This window comes from Ruditapes philippinarum, unplaced genomic scaffold, assembly GCF_026571515.1.
Source record: "Ruditapes philippinarum isolate M1 unplaced genomic scaffold, ASM2657151v2 ctg1047_1_1_1_1, whole genome shotgun sequence".
Taxonomy (NCBI): domain Eukaryota; kingdom Metazoa; phylum Mollusca; class Bivalvia; order Venerida; family Veneridae; genus Ruditapes; species Ruditapes philippinarum.
The window spans coordinates 158122-182216 of NW_026859122.1; the positions used below are offsets into that span (position 1 = coordinate 158122).

Below are 24095 nucleotides of genomic sequence, written 5' to 3' on the forward strand. Positions count from 1 at the left end.
TCCGTATAAACGGATTTTTATTACAACTGCTATAAATTATAAACTTTCCAATAGCAGCTATGATCGAGATCGCTGATCCTCTAGATTAAATACTGGCTAATCATATGTATTAGACATATCTTTCCTGATCAGATAACTGTGTGTACATTATCAGCATAGGACATATAGCCCACTGTGATCTGGGACACCCCAGTCAGAGTATACACCCTAGCTACCCCCAAGTCCCAATTACAACCAAATAAAAAAATATGAATAAAAGTCAGTTTGCGCAATAAGTATTCATAACAACAATATTAGACAATTTTCAATATACCCCTATTGTATAATTAATTGTCATATCTATATCAAATACTTATCATATTCCATTAGCCTATTTTTTATTTTCCAGGTATTTTTCCTTATATATTCCTTATTGTACTTATAGTAACAAAGTTCTGTCAAAATATCAAAAAATGTAAAATAAAGAGGCCATGATAAATTGTTGTGAAAACAATACTGTTTCTTTTGGACACTTACAGCTCAGACTTGGCTAGTGCCTTGTCTAGGTTTGACAGCTTTGTACTTGTTCAACAGAATTCAGTATTGTACTTAACAATGTATTACAACCTCATATTTATCAAACAGATAATAAAGCATGTACATGACTAAGTATATTTTTACAACTTGATTAGCTTCTTTGTAGTGCATATTACATCTAACAAATTCAAGTCCTTCACAAGACATCTATTGAATACAGTTTGTATAACACCATTCTTCTTGTCCATTTGATTCAGCATATCAGGTTAAAACTAGTACCAAGACCTCCAACAGACACTTAGGTAGCTGCCCACACATTACTAAAACTGCCGCCAAACCCAGACATTTAACATACAGACAATTCTTTAAACACAATGAACACATAATGATTTATTTTTATTTTATTGGTATATCTGCAACAAAATGTAGCCAAATTATTCAAATAGCTAGTCGTTGAACAGTAATGTAAAGTAATAAAAAGCTCTCTTTCAGTCAACATGTGCTAAAAATGTATGAAAACGGGGTTATTTAATCACAAAAGCATTATACTACAAGTAAGTATATACATTTGTACATATAAATATAATAGTATCACAACTACTAAGTCTAGTGTCTAGAAACAGTCATGTCCATTTTGTATCATTTTTGCAAGTGGTATCATTGGCCAAGAACTATAACTATGTGTATAAAGCAGGAAGCAGATTTGAGAGCATTTTTACTCTTTTATAGTGTCAGGAACAGTTATAAAATACCTATGCTATCATTATATAGACATGCTAGTCTGCATGTCTGTGCATTCTGACCAATTTTTAATACTGTCATACTGTATCTTATGCATTGTAAATCTATTTAGGAGAAGGTCTTTATAAACTCAGCTGTCGGACCCAATCCTTCTACAATAATTCATGCCTGTATTGTGTAAATTAATAATTGGTATTATTTGTATATTATATACTGTGAAACTTTTTTAAATAAACTATGTTTAAACTAAATTTTGAATATTGAAATTAAGGTGCAAATTTTCAGCAGGAAAACAATAGCACAATTACAGTATGGTAAATAAACTCACAAGTTACTTACAATCATGATAGCTCAATTACAAGAAATTACTTAAACTTATTTTAAATTTTTTATGTATATAGAGCTATATATTTGATTAAACAAATATTATTTTTATTTTAATTACTTCCAATATACCTGTGTGAAAGAAAAATGTTTATATATTTGAAATTCCTTAACAGCGAATGATGCATGCATAAAGTCATTACTAAATCCTACCTAAAATAATAATAATAAGCATAATACTTTATTCCAGAACATTTTATTCTGTGTACATATAATATTCATGTGTTTAAAATTACAGAGATAGTCTATGCTACAACTCTTTGGAGAATCAGACATTACGTTATGTAAACAATACACTTCTCCTTTAATAAATATATACAAAATGTTCATAACATATAGCTTAAAGGGACTCCACTGAGGTTTTTTGACATGATGGGACTGAAAATATTTTTTCCAGATAATTGAACCATTTGATGTAGGTTAAGACCACTAATCTTTGTGCAAAATTTCAGATCATTCGCGCACACGGTTTTTCCAGAATAATTATTCAAATTGTAAAAAAATGACCTAAACTGATAAGCGTTTGAACACTTTTCACTCAAATTAGGCTAAGAAAAGCATAGAAATACGATTTTCAATTTATTTCAAAGTATATTTCTTAACTATCTTTGTTTAAAGTGCCCCAGCTCATTTATGTAAGAAATTCAAGTGTTATGTTTTTAGACTTTTAAACCTCAGTGGAGTCCCTTTAAAGCTTCACAACAACAGATGCGTAAAGAAACTTTTTAAAAAAAAAGTGAAGAAAAATAACATGGGATTGTTTAAAAAATGTATCAATATATTTTATGCAAGACATGGTAGAATACAAGTAAACTATCATTAAAGTGATAATTCTACCCCGCTATGTGTGGAATATGGGATCATTTTGCTTATTCTGACATGTTACCAGTAGCTTCTTTTGGAAGTTGATGCCTTTTGTTTTGTTAATTTTGCTTTACTTTTTTTATTTCTCAATATTGTTCATTAGCTAACACAATATTAGAATCTGCATGAAAATTAACACAAATCTGAATGCATGCTGCTTTAACCTTTACCAAATTATATTTATGCTACAGATTTGTCTAGTTTTGAGTTTGGAATTGTCTTCTGTTAATTTATTCACAATACTAAAAATAAGGAAGCTTTATAAAAAGTCTAGTGTGACTATCTGACAGAATCAGTGGCAAAGCCTGTCATATCAATTAGCTGTTAATTGGCTCATATGAGTCAAGTTTTGAATTATGCTGCTAAAATTTCACTTGTATAACATCCCCTGGTTCTATAGAATAATATGAGAGATCTCTCTGATCATTGTCCATTTCTATTTCTTCATTTTTCATCTGAAATATACATACAAAAATAATCAAACATAAATCATTTAATTATTATTATGTTATGGACAGTTGAGTTCAAACTAAAGTTCCGACCTTTGTGCACATGGTGTGTGCAGTTTTAGTGCACAAGACCAAATGGCAGTTCAGGGTGACACTTCATTTGTTTGATGGATCATTGCAAAACAACTGACCAGCGTAAAGTCATATATTAATTAACACATCATGTTTCTATTTCTTCTCCAAAACATTGTAAACATTGTTGTCAATTATATTACCTAATCTGACTAATGTCAACAAATGTAAAAAAATTATTGTTAAAAATAACTTAATTTGTAGATGATGCTTTAAAGTTATGAAATATAACTCTTGAAAGAAAGTTATTATATTCAAAGATATTGCAATATTTACCCTGCTACTAAGATATACTGGTAAAGATATTGCAATATTTACCCTGTTACTAAGATATACCGGTAAAGATATTGCAATATTTACCCTGTTACTAAGATATACTGGTAAAGATATTGCAATATTTACCCTGTTACTAAGATATACCGGTAAAGATATTGCAATATTTACCCTGTTACTAAGATATACCGGTAAAGATATTGCAATATTTACCCTGTTACTAAGATATACCGGTAAAGATATTGCAATATTTACCCTGTTACTAAGATATACTGGTAAAGATATTGCAATATTTACCCTTCTACTAAGATATACTGGTAAAGATATTGCAATATTTACCCTGTTACTAAGATATACCGGTAAAGATATTGCAATATTTACCCTGTTACTAAGATATACTGGTAAAGATATTTCAATATTTACCCTTCTTCTAAAATATACTGGTAAAATATTGTGATATTTACCCTTCTTCTAAGATATACTGGTAAAGATATTGCAATATTTACCCTGTTACTAAGATATACTGGTAAAGATATTGCAATATTTACCCTTCTACTAAGATATACTGGTAAAGATATTGCAATATTTACCCTGTTACTAAGATATACCGGTAAAGATATTGCATATTTACCCTGTTACTAAGATATACTGGTAAAGATATTGCAATATTTACCCTGTTACTAAGATATACCGGTAAAGATATTTGCAATATTTACCCTGTTACTAAGATACACCAGTAAAGATATTGCAATATTTACCCTTCTACTAAGATATACTGGTAAAGATATTGCAATATTTACCCTGTTACTAAGATATACCGGTAAAGATATTGCAATATTTACCCTGTTACTAAGATATACTGGTAAAGATATTGCAATATTTACCCTTCTACTAAGATAAACTGGTAAAGATATTGCAATATTTACCCTGTTACTAAGATATACCGGTAAAGATATTGCAATATTTATCCTGTTACTAAGATATACTGTAAAGATATTGCAATATTTACCCTGTTACTAAGATATACTGGTAAAGCTATTGCAATATTTACCCTGTTTCTAAGATATACTGGTAAATATATTGCAATATTTACCCTTCTACTAAGATATACTAGTAAAGATATTTACCTTTTTGCTTAAATAAGAAAGATTAATTGTATCTCTATCCAATTTAAACAGCCTAGTCACCAGTGCCTTCAGTCTGGATATGTTTATTGTACCTAGAATAAAAATGTCATTGACAAGTTGATCATATGAAATAGCAAGTACATGAGCATGAAACCAATTACAGTTACACTCTGACACTAATGATAGCTATAAATTAGTATTATACAGTGTAACCTTTGCAGAGTGGCCCTCTGTAGAGCAATAACCTCTCTACAACAATAAAATCAAATTGTTCCCGAACTAAGATGTGGCATTTAATTAATAAAACCTTTCTAGGGCAACATCTTTCAGCAACCAAAATGTTTGCTCCCCAAACGGTGTTGCTTTGTAGAATATCGTACTATAGCCTAAATATAGTGATTCTTTCACACTTCATTTCCCAAATATAAGTTTAGTTTAAAACATACTATTTTTAGCATGATTTGTGATGAAAACTTGAAGTTTATTTGAACAACTTTAGAGTCTATCTTCTGGAACTAATATTAGTGTGTCATACAAGGAAATTTGGTCGTGAACCCAGCTTGAACATTTGATCCCTAGGTTGTGAAGCAGACACCTTTACCACCCCTACCACACAATTTTTGGTACCTGAGAAACCTACAAGGGCCCTACAAGCCACCAAAGATATAAACTTGATGAAAATATAATTCTTAAAATGATGAACCACAAATAGTTTACTAAAGCAAAAAAAAAAAAATTCTGATAAAGAATAAATAATCATTTTTTATTGCTTCTTGGTGAACAAATTCACAGTGAATGTAAATGTTCAACATCAATTTAGTCAGTTGATTATGTAAAATGTCAAATAACTGTGCATGAAAATCATCAATATTAAAAAAAATGTTTGACATAAGATGATACCACACTCTCTAGGCATTTGTTTTAAAATGTGAACAAATTTACATACCAGGCAATTTTTTCTCCATCATTTCTACATCAGGCATGGATGGAACCTCAAATTTCACAGCTTAAGACTAGAGTTAAAGAATATTTTCTATAAAATTCTTCATAGAATTAAAATAGCTGGCAAATGAAGTACATGTACATGTATATTTTATTGTCAGAATTATATATGTTTTTTATACAGATTTATAATGACTACAAATCATTCATTTATCAAGAACTTTACAGCCCAGACTTTCTTTAAGCAATTATATTATCTAAAGTAAAATAAGTTAACTTAAATTATGGCATGTAAATTCTATATAATTTCTTTACATGTAGTGTGTGGCAATAATGTCAAGGTCATAGCAATATTGTCAAGGTCATATGACAACTTTCCAACTTGTTAATGATAAGACCAAAAATAAAATATTTCATTTTTAGTGGGCACTTTAGTAATAACAACCATCTCTTTTTAGCTAGATTGATAGCTTCTTTACAAGAAAATACATACAAACATCTCAAACAGAATTTAAAAAGGTGAGAAAAGCAGTAATTTAAAAGTTAGTGAATCAATCACTCAACAATGGAGCACTTTGGAGTAACTTGCTTTATGGTTAAGAAAGGAAATTAAAATCCTCAACAAATGGATACAGACAGACGGACAATGCAATACCATAATACATGCGGAAAAATCTTCAGGACATGTAAAAAGTAAGTTGAATTTCTCAACAAAAGGATACTGATTAGACCACTTTTAAGTGTTGTTGGTTTCTTTTCCATCTCAGAGTCCTCAGGTGCTCCCCATTCTGTAAACATATCACATTATATCTATGATTGTCATATTACTCTGTTACACAAAATTTAGTCTACGAACAATCTCCAAATACTTAATAAAATGTATATTATTATTTCTAATTTATCATAACTCAATTTTGCATACTTTATCATAACTATAAGTTCATCAATTTTCTTACATTTTTTGTCATTTCCTTTTGTTTGTTTGTTGGATTGATTGGGTTTTACGTCACAACAACACAGTATAGGTCATATGGCGACATTCCAGCTTTACTGGTGGATGAACACCTCAGGTGCCCTCCCGTGCATTATTTCAGGCACGAACGGGCACCCAAGTAGAACCACAGACCTTCCTAAAGCTAGCTGGATAGCTTCTCACAGGAAAGAATCCAAAGTCCCTGTCAGGATTGGAACCCACAGTGGTGAGGGGCAAGTGATTTGAAGTCAACGACCTTAACCACTCGACAATGGACACCCCTTTTCCATTTGTAATGAATTAATATTTATTATCTATTATTTATTTATCTATAATTTTTATATTACTCTATGCTGCAAAAGATTTAGGCAATGAACAATCAATTCACAAAATATTATGATTTCTAATTTATTATAACTCATTTTTCCGTAATAAGTCCTTCATGTTTTGTGTGTTTATTGTCATATATAATTTCATGCAAGATATGCTTGTGTCTTTAATTCTACTGAAAGTTGCTTTTTTATCAATGATATATAAATTCTCATAAAAGATTGTTCAACTTAGAATAAAATATGCCCACTTTTCAGAATTTCTTGGAAGCGTGGATGGTTTTTAAGGAATTCTTCTGATGGTTTACTCTTGTTTACATCCTGACTGCCTCCTGATTTCACCCAATCCGGACCAAATCGCTTCAAGTAATCAATTTCTGCATCTCTTCTTTCCTCAGGTGTTACCTAAATGCAATCCAAAGCAAATAAAGGATATTAAACTCTGAAACAAAGACAAAGCAAACAAGAGCTGTCAGTAAGACAGTATGCTCAACTATTCTAAATGCTTGATAATAAAACAAGAGTATGGATGATGTAAGAATTAACAAAAAGGTAGATTTTTATTTAAAAAAAAAAAAAAACATGACATAGTTATAAGTCAATGATATTGACCAAAGAAATTTGTAAATTCATAAAGGGCTATATTTTGCCAGAATTATCGATCTTTGAAAGTGACCTTCAATTATCATTTCAATACCTCAATTGTATGAGAAGTTACAAATATCTTTAGTGGTTGTTGTTATATGATGTTGTACAAAAAAACATACATAACTTTTTTATATTTTTATTAAACAAAGTGCTACAGAGACGCCAATGCCAATGAGCAGAATAGCCCCACTATTCATTGAATAGTGGGGCTTAAATTGGTATGATGTACATTGTAATTTATATACAGCAGCTCAAAAAACTCATCAGAAATATTCAACCTCTAAAATGTTGGAAGATAATTTAACCCAAAGTTGGCACTATAATGTTCATACTTCAATCTATTCATCTACACATTGGAATCAAGTTAATGGGCCATCTAACAGTAATCAAATAGAATAACAGATTTTATTCCATTTCATAGAATGAGGTGCCATGACCCATTATTTCTCCTGCAATCACCTACAATATATGACTGCAGATAGGTTGATAAACCTTTGTATGAAAATAGATGGCAATAAAGGCATGTGCATTTAAATCTTTCCCTAAAGTCCTTGTCAATTTGTTATAATAGGTGGCACCTGGATAACTCAAAACATACACAAGCAATGGTGATGGCTCATAATATGTTACTAAGTGCAATATGAAAACTATCTGGGTTTTTTGTGACAAAAAGATGGGTTCAAACCCCGTCAGGGGCAAGTCCTTGTTTCCTTGAGCAAGAAACTTTACCCTCATTGCTCAGTACTGGTTGGTTCCAGGAACAGATTCGAAAGTGTGTCTATAAGCTTATAGCTTCCTACACAATCGAACTAAAATAATTTCTGTATTAACCAAAAATATGGGTGCTTTGGCCACAAGGGACTGGAAAATAATTACACTTTAGTCTGATGAGATGCATTCATTGTTTCATGAAACATTGTTTTTAACTTTTATAAGTCACAGAGGTCTTAATGATACAAAATTAGCAGACTGCAATTAAGGTCACATATAAAATACTAAACAGCAAATTTTAAATAAATGTGACTAATTCTTTGAGAGAAGACCTCTGTTGATATTGTATAAAGGACAACTTATGAGATACAAATTTCATAGATTACCACTAAACTTAACTGTGGATTTAGAGAACACTACATACAGGGCCACATCTCACATATAGTTGTTTCAGACATAACATTTAGAGTGCAATATGCTTTGTGACTGTCACTGCAGACAGAAAATCCCTACAAAATAAAACAGCATAAAAAAATCAGAAAATTTTCAGTGTTCACTTTCATCATGGAAGGCTTAGACTAATGCTATGATTATCAGATACCATACAACAAAAGATTGAATTCCCTGAAAGTGTTGTAAAATTCTAAGAAAAGTTATCCCTATACTATTAATAACATGAATAAACAAGATGATTACCTTAGTTCTGTTAACAACTTTGACATCTTTTAATTTAGCTATGAGCAGCTGTCTAACAGTCTGAGGTTTACTAGAATCCATTATAGGGTTCAGTTTCAACCGCAACTCCTCTAAGTGAGCTAGTTTGTTCAATTCATTAATACTGTCCCACTGAAAAAATACAAAGAGAAATATGTATATTAACAATGGTAAAACATGATTTATTACAATAAATGATCTACATGGTTTCAAAAAAACTTACAGCTCAGAACTAAGATAATTCTAAAAGCCGCATGATCTACCTTCTTCAAAAATCTTTTGTCACATGACCATGACAGGTGCTGGCATTCTTAATTCCTGCAAGATCAATACAACTTGTTCTACAACAGAAACATTCTAATTATTCATTATTTTATAAAGCTGCTTGCATATAAACACAAGTTGTTAAAACCTCAGATAACTGCATCAGGGAATCAATTTTTTATCTTTATGCTTATGGGTGTTATTTGAATTAAAATTTGTGCCAAAATTTTATTTAAATGTACATGTATGTTCTTGTCATTAACATCATTGTTCGTAAAAGAACAAATAAGGACAGATTCCTTTTCTATATTTTAATAATTCTTTCAAAATAATAGAGAAATACTCTAAACTTATAATATCCTGAAAGCAAATGAATAAAAAACAAAAATATTTTGTTAAATCTAAAAAAAACAAAAACAAAAAAAGCCTGTCAATTAAAGTGTATAAAGCTACATCTCTCTTGCCTGCAAATTTACCAGTATTTTCTGTTTGATCTATGAAAGAAATATATAAGAATATTTCCTCGATGGCTAAATGGTTAAAAAAACTACTTAAAAGAGCTTCATAATATTTTGTTCTCGAACATTGTTTTATGTTTATTCACAGTTTTCATGTGTGCTGAATAACAGAAACATGCTATCTTGCAAATCTTTCTAGGATCAATAATTAGATTATGGAAACAACAAATTCATTTTATAAAAAATATTTCATTGGATATAGTTTTATACCCTTTACTTAATGTATCCAACCAATTTTTTAAGACAAATTATTATCATATAGTCCCTTTAAATGTAGAAAACATGGGATAAAGGATAACATGCTTACCTCACTTATACTGTTCTGATTGAGGGTCAAAGTGTTAAGCTCCTTGAACAAGTCTGTAGTTGTAGTATCGTTGCTAGGGAACTGTATAGTTTGTATACCATTGTCACTTCCTATTAATGTCTTTAACCTGAAAGGTCAAATTTAGTACAAGGTATATCCAGATTTCAATTTTATGCTTGCATGGATAAGCCACAGTTAAACATTAATCTTATTTGTTTTTTGTTGTTTTTTTGTTGTTTTTTGTTGGGTTTCAAGTTACAGCAACACAGCAAAGGTGTTTCTTTCAACTAAACTAGTGCAGAAGACCCCAACTTTAAATGCTATATAATGCATCAGCAGGTACCTGAATAGAACCGCTAACATTCAGCCTATGAAGTCATATACAGGCAAGGAGATTTCCAAATAATGCCCGGATTCTATGTTATCTTAACAAACTCAAGGTCTTAGGCCTTGTACTTAAAATATGTATTTGTACTTACTGTGACTAGAAAAAATCACTGTTGCATTAATATATGTACATGTATATACAAGTACAACAAAACTAATTAATACAATGTAGTAAGTTCTAATGATTTAAAAATGTTGGCTTAATAAACAAAACAGTTGTCCTTACCTAGGTAAGTGTCCAAGTTTTAAAAACTCTGACCAGTCAGAAATTTTATTGGATTCTAAATTAACAAGTGTTGTATTTTGTATTTTTCCTTCCACACTGGAGAGTTTCTCTATTTTGTTAAAACAGGCATGTATTTGTTCTAGATTTGGAAACATCTCACAACATTGTAATATCTGAAAATAAAAAATTAAAATCTCGGTCACACAATTTAAGAGGGCAATGCTACACTCTCATAACAAAATGAATGTAATTTAATAGTGACAACAGTAAATCTAGTTATGCTTGTTGTCCACCACTTATGTTGCCAATAACATGTATAACTACAGGGTTGCACAGGTGTAGAATCCAGAAAAAAACTCACTAGGAAACTTTCTACAAGGAACTTAATACGGAACCCCCTGCACATAAGTAACTGAGGGAATGTGAAAGTGATGCTTAACTCATCAGACCAAACAAACAAATTCTTATGATGCCATCTTGAGAAGACTTGAGTATAAATTATGAAATTATTCTTAGTTAAGAAATAAATGTGTACAAATGTACCTGCTCCCATGTATATCCTGTTCTGTTAAGGAACAGCACTTTAATGTGTGAAAAACTGGACAGCAATGCCTTCCGATCACCTGGTATCTCTAAATTGTTCTCACTACAAAATATAACACTAAAATTTAATATAACTTTATTGACATGATTATTTTTTTACATGCGACTGATCTTTGCAAATGTTACACTATATACAGTGCATGAAACATGACCATACAAACTATGATAAAATCTTTGAGCATATTACAACACTTTTTGAAAATCACATCCAGATGAAATAGCCAAATAGGTACTCTTGCCATAATGAACTGGGGAAACAACTTGTAAAAGTACCAAGGTACCAAAATGTGCCAAGGTCATGAGGCACTGATCTTTTTTTATTATATAAAATCAAGAACTACAACCATTAAATATGTTTAATCTATATAAGCATACCTAACATTTAATGAGTTCAGTTTTTTCAGCTGTCTTGTAATTGAAGCAACTTGTTCCCAGGAAGGTAATAGATTCTGTGACAGGTCCAAGATTTCTATGCTGGGAACCAGTACAGAAAGATCATGTGACTCTAATGTTCCATAAACAGTCATCCCTCGTATTGCTACTTCCTTTAATGCATCTAGTTTACTGAAGAAACATAATCACATTTACATAAGATTTTGAAATCTTGCAAAACTGAAACAAAAATGTCTAATAAAATACAGAAAATAAGAATCCCTAAAGAAAGCCCAACACGTCAAAATTGAAAATGTTGCAGGCTCCGTTTTATTGAGCCTGTTCATTGATGGTACTGTCAAGTGCAAACTACCGTCCATGCCCCCTAGCACTGGCTTAAGTAGAATTCTAAGTTTACAAATGAACTACATGCACATGTAACAAAGTAAAGTAACTTTTGCTTAAAACATTAAAAGTAGCTCTTTCTTTCAAATATCAAATATAAATGTTGCCTTTTTGTCAGAAATTTAAAAGTGAGTTCTTTACTGAGACACTGTACCATATACTGGAAAGCAATTACAATACAATTGTTCCATTATTTATGAATGTAAAGACCTACTTTTTCACAAAAATGACTTGACGCATCTAAGGATGATACATAGTGCAAGGGGCATTGTTTCCTCATAAGAGGAAAAGTGAGACAAAGCAAATCACTTCTTATTTCTTTCATAAATGAGTCAAATGGGTGAGTACCAGCACATAATGCAGCCATGCTAAATTACCTCTGTAAATCATTCACTTTTCTAGCTCCAACCATTTCCACCACAGTTTGTTTATTTTGTTCATCAACAACAAACAATTCCTCTGTAATCACACCAGCATTTTCATCTTCAATTTTGCCATACCTGTCTTTGACAGCATTCATAAATGGAACACCAAAAGTTGCTTTCTTCTCACGAATAAATGATCCCGACTTTGGATGCCTGTTCAAAATAGATTATAACAATGTACATGTATATGTTACACAGCATAATACAAGATGAACACTCCCTGGTAATTATTATTTCCTTCATTATTTAGCCTTAAATTCCTTCCATACTTTGTTATTTTTTAAAATTTAATTTTTTCATATATAAGCTTTTTACAATATCCCCCCCTACTTTGTAATTTTAAAATACATTTTTATTTTCAAATCTTCCCCCCCCTTTTCTTTTTTTTTTACCCTTTTTAAAATCCCTTTCTTTTCACTACTTTCAATTTCGCAGACATTAAATTCTGATCTGACCAATATTGCCTAAATAAATTTAATTTAATTTTATGTTTCAATACAAATCTATATTACTTTTGACTCATGTGCACCAATTTGTACTTAATCTTTATGTAAAATTAGTAAAACAAACAGATCCAAGATAAAAGACTCTTTAAATCAACGTGTTGGTATAAATAACAATATGAAACCGGTTAGAGAAAGGAGAATAATTATTGGTCTTGCTAAATGGTGGTCTTTCAAAATAGTTAATTTTATAGTATATGCAGTTCACTTTGGAAATCATGGTTATCTTTTTATGTGGTCATTTCCTGTAAACAGTGTATACACAGGTTTGCCAGTATTTTTCTTTTTTGTTGAAAACTAAACAAACCATATCATCTAAAGTTAAATATAAGTAGCTACAAATACTCATAATTTCAGTGAAAGAACATTCTAGTTGTTGATAAAGCAACTTACTTGGTTTTAAAGTATGTTTTCCCTTCATGTGTACCATTATGCTTCCCCCTGTCTGAGTCATCCCATTCTACACCAAGCCATATACCTGATATAGTATATCATTAAAGAATATATTATATAAATATTTAGCTGTAATTGATGGAATAGCTGTTGATACTATGATAAGAATCTACAAATCAAACTATCATAATTGAAAGAGTAATATTTGAATTATTCATAAAAAAGTATAAAGTGCATTTAACAAATCATCCTTAAACATTACTGAAACAGCACAAAAATGTTTTGTTATTTCCATTGTTTGTACTAAATTGATGTGCCTTAAAAATCTTTAGAGGATCAATTGGTTAGTTGTAGGAAATTTCTTCCATATTCAAGTACTAATTTATTTAAAGTAACATTTAATTTTTTAATCTTCCAAAATTTGGTCCCTGTTACCTAAAACTGATTTTAGAAGACTGGCTTTTAATTCTAAACTATCCATACAGCAACTAACTGATACTTTAGAGCAGAAAATTAAATTGATACATGTACATAGGAACATACATAAGTAGAAAATTAAATTGATACATGTACATAGGACATACATAAGTAGAAAATTAAATTGATACATGTGCATAGGACATACATAAGTAGAAAATTAAATTGATACATGTGCATAGGACATACATAAGTAGAAAATTAAATTGATACATGTGCATAGGACATACATAAGTAGAAAATTAAATTGATACATGTGCATAGGACATACATAAGTAGAAAATTAAATTGATACATGTGCATAGGACATACATAAGTAGAAAATTAAATTGATACATGTGCATAGGACATAACATAAGTAGAAAATTAAATTGATACATGTGCATAGGACATACATAAGTAGAAAATTAAATTGATACATGTGCATAGGACATACATAAGTAGAAAATTAAATTGATACATGTACATAGGACATACATAAGTAGAAAATTAAATTGATACATGTGCATAGGACATACATAAGTAGAAAATTAAATTGATACATGTGCATAGGACATACATAAGTAGAACTTATCAATTAGTAAATTACCTTTTGTAGGAGGGACCGGTCCTATGTATTTAAGAACAGCCTTGTACCCTTCACATTCAAGGCGTGATCCTAGTTCAACTTTGCTGCCATCCTCCCTATATATCACATTATCACCCACTGTAAGAAAATATTACCAACATTTTACTTTCTACACCCAAAAGTAATACTGTGAACTCATCATCATATCAAGCTTCATGTGTGCATCTTTAACAAAAGCCAGTATGTGCATCTAATATAATATATTTGCCTGTATTGGAAAACATGCACCTTTGCAGGGCCTTTTAAAGCTATTTTAGGAAAACATTCAAAAGACCTACTGGCTTAAATATGGAAAAATTGTGCTGTATTTTGGGAAAAGATGTTGAATTGTTTAAGGAATGGAGCCTTACATGTATCTAAGCTGCTGGTGATACTGTGACAATGTCCTGCTTTGGCAGGAGAAACCAAATCCTTTAAAAATTCTATGAAAGCAAATGGAATGAATATATAAAATAAAATTCTTTTAAAATGACATTTTCCTGAGTCCAATTTTCCTTTATTGTCCTTAATCATTTGCTTACTTACAATGTGACAACATGATTCTAATGACCCTTTTTTCTTTCTAAAATTTATGTCAATGAGATCATGATGAAAACATTTGAGAAACACACAATTATAGACCATTCTATAATCTATGTAATTTTTTTTTATTTTGTAATAAATGATGTTACAGTATAAATAATCAAAGCTAGGAAAATAACTAGACTCATTAATATGTACAAATATACTTTATCACATCTAAAATTATTAATAAATTCTCCAGCTGTGGTTTTAAAAGACTAACACCTTTTTATTGACTGGTAAATTATTTATAGTGGTACAGGCCTAGATTGCAAGCCATATGTTAGTCACTTACGACTACCCTATAGGCACTGTTTAGGCTAGCCGTACAGCACTTAAAATAAATAACCTAAAACAATAATAAAAATATGAAAACTTGTGTTTCTAAAAGAAGAATTTATTGAATATCATGAAAACTTTATCAATTACAGAAAACTTTATCTGAATTACAGTAGGTATATTAATTTTTAGCATTTGATGATCAAAAGTATTTTCTTCTGAAATAACGGACTTTAATAATTAAAGTCCATGTGAAAATACAAAGAGAAATAAACTGAAACATTAAACATTAAATCATTTCTATGGACAATGTAGATGTAATACATTTAAAATATAAATTTCATCTCGTACACTTTAGTGGGCATTGAAAATTTCAAGCTGGTTGTTTGCGCACCATTTAAAGATGCAGCGCACCTGTTTTTCATGATTGCATAATCTTGGATGCTATCGTCACTTTGTGTCAATCATGGACTTGAATTGACATTAAAGTCTGTGGGTCAATTTCGAGTGATAGTTAGATTATGGCAAAGTATTTTTAATAATTATGAAATGAAAATAACTCTGGACTTTTCATTGGTTTACAAAAACTATTAAATTAAAGGTGCATGAATTTATTTCTGATAGATCTATCCGATATCTTGTCATAATATAAATGGCCGAACATCATCCGTTAAATTTACTTAGAAAAAATATACACAGCAGGGTTTTTTTCCAGTATTTTGGGAACATGACCCATACCCTTGAGATTGGGAATTTTAGCGGCATTATTTGCAACAATATCCAACTTTTGCACCACTATAATACAACAATTCATACTTCAACTCGTATTTGTTGGAACTAAATAACCTTTGATCAGGGACAGGGACAACTGTATCTGACTTAAACTTGTCGCTAGAACTTTACAAACGCCGTGAAGGAACATCATTGTGTCACCGTTGAAGGCAATTTCTCACTAGTACTTGCAGTTTCATTCGCCGTTACCGTTTTCATAGTACAACTCTTTTCCAAGAGAGTCGCTTGCTTAAATATTAAATCAATTTTTCTGTCTTTACCAGTGTTTTTTTTAAGTTTTTTTAACGTTTGAGACATTTTGATTTACTTTCACTTTCGAAGGTCGTCAGTATCGTTAGACGCTCGATAAACTTTTTATGAGAAATCAAGCGTCTACTTAACACGTGGGTTGTTTAGACGCCGGCTATTTGCTTAATTTTACGTTCCCCAAAGATCGATTTTTTAAATTTTTTTTTTTAAGTTTTCGATTGGGAATTTGTGTATCAAAATTGGGAAAAAAAACATACTATTTTCAATTGGGAATATGACCTAATAACGGCTATAAAATCGGCCAAAAAAACACCCTGCACAGTGTTGCATCTAGGCCGCGCGATTGCGCGATTTGCCCATTTTTCATGCAGATCGCACATTCTAATAAAGTCAATGCGCGCCAAGTCGCGCATCTGACGATCGTTTCAACTTAATTCAATTTACAATGTATCTACATCGTATCTTGAAGGCTATAAGAGAGACCCATCTTGAATGCTTCAGTCATGTTTGTTTTCACTCGTGGTTATGACTAAAGTGCGTACTAAATCACGTGTAACAGTCTGAAGTGGGTCATCTCGCATGTGTTTTGTAGTATTTGTCAATACTTTATTTTTTCTACTTTTGTTTTTGAGCGGACGATAGCTGTCAAAAATGCCTGAACGTAAAATAAATGTCCCCCACATTTTTTTTCAAATCCCCCACATTTTTCAGTTGAGTGGGGGACAATCCCCCATAATTTTGAAATTCTAGATGCAACACTGTATATATGTTCATTTTTTGTGAAAATGTATTAAATTAAGACATGAAAGTTACCGTCTCTATCTTTGTATTTATTTATTATTGATAAAAATGCTGTACCACAAGCCTTAACAGTGCGTATAGGCTGGACATACATGACTCACATAGGCTGGACATACATGACTCACAATCACATTCTACTAGATATTTTGGATGGAAAAGTCCTGGTACTAGCTGTTAGACAAACAAACATGAAACTGTTTGTCTGTTCTTAAGTTGTTTGGGGCTGAGAAGTAAAATTCAAAATAAAGTCACTCATTATATATAAAATAATTATTGATCAAATACAAAAATGTATGAAAAAAGAAATAATTGGTCGCGAAAAGTAATGACATTTATTACTGCCGACAGCAAGATCTAATTAAACTTTAAATATTTTTTCTAATGTAAGAAAATACTTTGTCGTATTCATAAATGACCGAAAATGCTGTAAAATTAAGAATATATAGCTACTAATACTTATTAACAAAATAAACATTTACTTTTTATTCCAGATCCCTAGACGTTTTTTTCTACATAGAAAGTTCAGTTCAATATTGGCAAAACCACTCCAGTAACACTGATCATTGTTTACCTTGGAAACTTCCGGTTTAAAAGTGTATGTTTCAGCCAATCTAATTTTGAAACAATGATAACATAAATTGTATTTATCTGAAGCATTCAAGTTATGGAAAATGACTTTAAGCAGAGTGTCATTATTGGCACAATTGTCATGGGGATATTTGTTTCAATTTACATGATACAAATTGAGAGAAAGGCTGCTGTTGCTGATAGAAAATACACAGAATGGATTGGGAGTAATCAGTTGTCAGAATTTGCCCATTTATTTTTTGAAGAAGGTAATGGTTTTTCATATTTAATCCACACAAAGTGTAAATTGACACAGGGTCATCTGTATCACATCTACTTTCTATTCACTACATGTATCCTGGTTGTACTATAATCTACCAGGAATGTAAGCCTTATAAAGGCCCACCATCATATAATACAGAACAAATCTAGTATGAAATAGGTATATACTATAGAAGCTACCATTTTTTGATAAAATTAACAATTATCCAAAAGAAATTTTAACTATACAACAAAAATATAGTTCTGTATAGTGGCAGCCATCTTTGTTTTTAAGTACTTAATACCAGGAATTTAACTTTTAAGCAATTAATAAAAAGTTAAAAACGTATGTGAATGGTCCATTACTGCTAATTATACTAAAGTTCTATTCAATATTTATCAGTTATCACACAGTAAAAGGGTAACAATTTGATAAGCATTTGCACACACATTCAAAATATCATGTTGGGTCTAAATCATTAGCAATACTACTGGTTTTTATACGTAAAACACATTTATGTGAATAGGGTTATTAAAACTTTGAACTTTCTTTAAAAAATGCTAAATTTTGTATGAAATTAATGTGAAAAACACTTGCATACAAAAGATTTTTTTTATGTAAATATTATTTGTAATATCTGGACATTCCCGGTACAAAGTACCTCCCGGTATAAAGTACCTAATGAGGATATGTCGGAAGAGACATATGACATGTGACAACTATAATGAGCAGGATTTAGGGGCTCTAAACTGGATTTTCTTTATTGACTTAAATCAACACCTGTTTGGCACATTGGGTATAAAGAACCCATATAACCCTCAAAATATCAAGCATGTGTCTTTATGATCTTATTCATGATCAATAGGGACCTTCATGTATTATTTTACACAATCCTCCTCCCCTGGCAAGTAACCCCCCCCCCCCCCACCCCCCAAAAAAACAAAAAAACAACAACAACAAAAAAATCCCAAAAGCATACTCATTCATAAAGCCTGTGTCTTATATGATAAAGATTTTTTTTTTCTCTAGATTTCAGTTTGCATATATTTAGAACAACAATTGAGTGTCTTCAGCCTCAGGCATTGAATAAATTTAAAAACACAGAAGGTAAAAGTGCATATTTAGGCACCAACATCGAAATTTCCATCTGCAAATCACCTAATCCATTTATAAACAATGTTAAATGAAACAGCAGATTCAACGCAAGCTTCACGTAACTGTTCATGGATTTCCTTTCCCGTTTTCCCACTCAAAAACTCTATCTTTATATACACACACTGTTCATCTAGGCTTACCATGGCCATGAGGCTTAAGCGACATTCAAATGACCTCATATATATGTGAATCAATTTCGAAATGAAAGGCAAAATTATCATTATCAGAACTGAATGACCCTGGTATTTATATATAATCATAAAATAAATTAATCACTATTTATAGATCAATCAGCGGTCAGTTGGACATCAACATAAGACAGTGATTTTTTTGGGTTGATTTTGACCTCAAAATAAGGCATCCTCACAATGCCAAAAAACATAAAAAATTCACAAAAATGTGTAAAAAAGTCACAATTGGCATTTAAAATTGCTTTTCAGTACCAAACAAAATAATGAACTGACAAATGACAATCTTGAGAATTTGATTGATATATTTGAGGGAATAAAAAGAAGAAAGCTTAAACTATGAACATAATTATTAAATGTATGAATAAAGTGACTGCAGATGATGATTTATTGTTTATTTTTTCACAATTTGACAAATTATCGCGTTAAAATTCACAATTTTTGGGGTAGGGGTTGTTGCAAAAAAAGTAAAAAAAACACAGAAATAAAGACAGAAGTTGCTTATCCCATTATATTATGTCCCAGATTTCAATGACAGCTTAGTAATACAAGTATGTCTTACAGTTTAAGGTTATATGAAAATATGGTTATAATTTATCATTGTTATTCATTTATTACAGATGTAAGTTACTTAGATGCGCTGGTTCATTTTGACATAGATCAAGCCAAATCATTCCAAAAGTTATCCAGCTATGGAAAAGCTAGAATTAAAGATGCTCTTGACAAACTGAAACAAGAAACAGTCCTGAAGACTTGGCTCAGAACAAAGGGACTTGCAGAAGACTACATTGATAGGTAAGTACTTTCTACATAAATTATTCATTTGAGAAAAAAAAGAATTTGTTTTCTCCTTTTCCCTTCAAAATATTCTGCTTGGTAGGCTGCTCACATTAGATGATTAGAATATTGAAATTTGAAGTCATTTTGGAGAGTGCTGTACAGTTTTATATAGCCTGAAGTTTTCATGCAAAATGTACAGATTCTGCCATGAAGTTTAACGGTAAAGAATTTTTTTTTCAAATAGTAAAAGCAAGAATGGCTTAACTGTTAGTTATTTTCACTATCTAGAAATAGTTATTTATGCTGTATGTTTGTTATTGGTCTTTAGAAGAGTAAAACTCAAATTAGTATTCAGCAGTTAGAAAAATTTCAGTTATTTTTCTTTTACTGAAAAATAAATCTCACCTGGTGGCTGGTAGACTGATGTGTGATAATTAAATCAATTTCCTTTATCAGATTTTTAATCCCTGCAATATTGTAGGTTCCAAAGGACTGTCTTTCTTGCTGAAAATTGGTAATTGCAAATTAATTAAACTATTTTAGTGCAAAAATTGTATAGATATATCACAGTTACGCTGCTTTGTATTTAAAGCAGTGCATTATCAACTTAGGTGATAACATTATCATAATATTAAAATTGAGTTGTTAATAATGTACAATGTAGAGTATGATAAGACAGAGACTGTATGTAAAATTTATTTTGATATTAGTACTTGAAAGACCAATATTTATGATTTTTATATATATTTAAACAGGTTACGAGTTATTGGTGTAGAGAATATATGGCGGCTAAGTATACTATCTGACAGTCAACTACAGGCTCTAACTGCACATGATGGTACAATTGAAGACTTCCGTGATTTTAAAAGAGGAGTTGCAGCTCTAAAAAACTCTAAACTACGAGATGTTCAGAGAGAAATGCTGATCCACCATCAGGCTGACATAGTTACACCTGGTTCATACTCTCTGCTAACATTTCTCTTGATGGGTAAGTTAATGTATCTTAAAGCATGAGTAACAAACTTTGTTACCTCCCTTTGTTCAACACAACTTGTGATATTCTGTGCTATCCACATGTTTCTCTGAATCTGTTATTTGGTGTTGTGACTGTCAGCATCAGCAGTTTTTATTTGACTAGTTAGAGAATAGGAAGAGCTATTGTACTGTCTCCAGTATAGGACCCTGTGTCCGCTTTACTGTTACACTTTAAGTTGTTGCCTACAAGTTGGTATCTCCAAAACTACTGAAAGGAATGAAACTTAACGCATTTGTTCTTTGTTATTACCTAATAAGATGGGCACAGGTTCAATACAGTTTTCATTTACTGAGTCAAGCCCCTTTTCTTACTGTCAAGCATTGAGAACAGTTGAGCCTGCTGTCTGACGGAATTAGTAACAAAGTCTAATAATAACTTCAATGTCTTCAAATAACTTACAAAATACTGATTTTGTTCATTTATGATTTATAATGAATAGATTAACTGACTTTTCATATAAGAGAAATTTAATTTACATTCTTAAATCACATTAAAGATCCTAAATGGCTAAATAGGTAAAAGTTGTTTATTTCGAATCTTGCCAGGGATTTGGATGCTTTTATTTTAGGAAGTTATTCAGTTAAAACACATATAATAATTATATGATAATCATAATATGTAAGGTGCTAATGGAGGGGCACCAGCATTCTCCCTTTTATCACTTATGTTGGAAAGTTGCCATATGATTGTCTCAGTGTAATGATGTGACTTAGAACCTGGCCAAAAATTGGGTGGATATAGATTAAGCTATGCTGTAAATTTAAATATTAATGTAATTAATATACATGTATGTATTAAATTTTTGCTTTAGGAGAAACAAGATATGGGATTGTTCCTTTCCACACTATTGTCACTAATCACTAATTTTGCAAATTATAAAGTTTTCAACATTGTTTGATAGAGCCCTTTAGTGTTGGGGGATGGGTCATGATATTTTTGAATTATCATGTTTAGTATTACTCCATGCATTATAGGAGAACATGCTGCAAGGCTGTGGTGTGTGTATCAATAAAATATGACATTTAATATAATCTATTATTGATGCTATATTCAACTTGTTTTATCAATTGGTCATCACCATCTGGTGAGAATGCCTAATACATTTAATGAAATGTTTCACAGCTAATATTTGTCTTGTTACATGTAGGATTGTTGTATATTTATGATGAACATATATCATGGAGAATTATACTATACAATTGATACGTTTCATATAAAGTGATGGTTATAGACAAAATTCAAGAACATGAAAAGATAACTAAAACTGCATTTACTGATTTTACTGAAGTCTGAAATGTTAATGTTAATACACTAAATATTATTATTGTATTTTGATCGTGTTATAATATAATCTTACACATGCACTACCCACTTCCCACTGGAGTCTTAAGATAATGGACAATATGCGCTTGTTTAGACTAAAATTGTTGCTAATTTCAGCAAGTTTCAAAATGAATTAAATATCTGACAGCATGGAGTCTGCCTAATCATGCATGATTGCAGACTCACATTTACTTAGGACACAGCTCAGGCAACTTGTTGTTTTTGTTAGCTGTCCAAAAGTTAGTTATACCAAACTGTTGATTTTGTTTCTAATTACAACTAGGTTTACACAACACAGGTTAGTATGGAACTAGAGCTATATAAATCATTCATAATATTTGATTTGAATTTTCTGTGAACCTTAAAACAGCTTGCATGTTATAAAATGATTTGCCTAAAGTCTTATTTTTCATTTCAATTGTAGAAATATTATGAAATATTCTAATTTATAGTTTTTTAGTGTTATTTTACATTGGGAAATAACAATTATTGTATCTCTGAATCACAGATAGTGTTTAATTGGTTTAATTAAGACTACTCCAGATAATATTTATGGAAGCCTTTTCATTTATAGAGACACAGATCCCATGTAGACACTTTAACCGGGTATTTTTTTCTAATCATAATTATGCGTTATTATGTTTGAAATCATTTATAAAGTAATGGTTTCAGGTATGTTTCATTTTGTTTTAAAACCCTTGTAGACTCTTTAGGTATTTTGTTTCAGTGTTTTAGTTGTGTTTTCTGGGGGAGTTTTTTGTTGGTGTGTAATACTAGTACTATAGAATGATTATATTAGTTTAACGCTAGAAAAAGGTGCAAGAATAGAATACTCCTAGTGTTCTTGATTATATTTTGATATACCAGTTTTTGACAAAGAATTGGATGGTATCACCTTGCAGATCAGCTTTTCACATTCTTTATTATAATAAATGTATATTACTCACCACCACTCTAAACTGTAGTTTACTGTAGTTTACCAGGTGATAATACAATGGCTTTGTTGTTCAAAAAATTAAAGTTGTAAAGTACATGAGTATTTATATAAAAAAATACTGTCTGCACTGCTCTTTGTGAAGTAAATTGCATAATATCCATAATATCCATAAATCTTGGTAATACATAACTGATTGTTGCAATTTATATTATCAAAGCATAGAAAGAAATTTGATGCAGTGGACATATATTTCATTTTACATTTCAAAGTTGAAAGAAGTAATTATGTTGTTGTATTGAATTACAAGATGCTAGGGATGGAAAACTGCCATGTTTAGGAGAGACGGATGGAATCCAAACAAAAGTGACAGGAGTTTGATTGAATTTGCTAGGAGTTTCTACTGATCAATGGATTTTAACTTAAAGGAAGTCAGAAGAACTCTCAGAATTTAAAGTTTGTAATGAAAGTGTAAATTACTTTTTTGACCAATTTATCACTTCGTCATTATGCTTTCAAAGATATGGCTTGAAAATAAAAAGAAGAAAAATGTTTTTGTCTGTCTGGTGACCTGTATTGTTTAGAGAGATTTAGCTATAATAATTATGTCAGTCTTAAAATATTGAAATAAACAGGTCACGAATTTTCACTATAGATTCCTAGCCTCAAGGTTATTAATTAAACTTATTTCTCAGTTCAGTCTTAAATCTCAGGATTTTCATTGGTCAGTGTACATTCAAAGCTGAGTTTTGACCAATCAAAAACTGGATGTCTGAGTTTGAGCTAAGAAAAAAAATTCTTTAAAATCTTGGACCAAGGCCTCAAATTTAACACAAGTTAAGCAAATAAGCAAGTGC

General features: G+C 30.8%; 2 protein-coding genes across 2 annotated transcripts in view; one reads left to right on the top strand and one right to left on the bottom strand.

The window, feature by feature from the left end:
• Positions 1–902: 902 nt before the first annotated feature.
• Positions 903–17596, bottom strand: LOC132755325 (tubulin-specific chaperone E-like). The gene is made up of 14 exons (XM_060746182.1): positions 17473–17596; positions 14273–14389; positions 13207–13291; positions 12263–12463; positions 11484–11672; positions 11049–11151; positions 10506–10678; positions 9893–10019; positions 8786–8935; positions 6982–7135; positions 6151–6216; positions 5433–5492; positions 4487–4578; positions 903–2960 (listed from the first exon to the last, which is right to left on the bottom strand). Coding segments are annotated over exons 1-14 (1611 nt in total). The 5' UTR covers positions 17474–17596; the 3' UTR covers positions 903–2867.
• Positions 17597–17657: 61 nt separating this feature from the next.
• LOC132755324 (apoptosis-resistant E3 ubiquitin protein ligase 1-like) overlaps positions 17658–24095 on the top strand; it is a 58131-nt gene continuing 51693 nt past the window's right edge. The window contains exons 1-3 of the mRNA XM_060746181.1: positions 17658–17829; positions 19786–19960; positions 20701–20933. Coding sequence (XP_060602164.1) covers positions 17658–17829; positions 19786–19960; positions 20701–20933 — 580 coding nt within the window. The remainder of the gene's footprint in view (positions 17830–19785; positions 19961–20700; positions 20934–24095) is intronic.

What these genes read in the sequence shown, in the direction of transcription:
- LOC132755325 (XM_060746182.1), bottom strand. An exon ending in CTGAACTCATTAAATGTTAG is followed by an intron (nt 11,152 to 11,483) that starts GTATGCTTATAT and finishes TATATTTTGTAG; the next exon opens with TGAGAACAATTTAGAGATAC. An exon ending in TTTCTTATTTAAGCAAAAAG is followed by an intron (nt 2,961 to 4,486) that starts GTAAATATCTTT and finishes TGTATATTTCAG; the next exon opens with ATGAAAAATGAAGAAATAGA.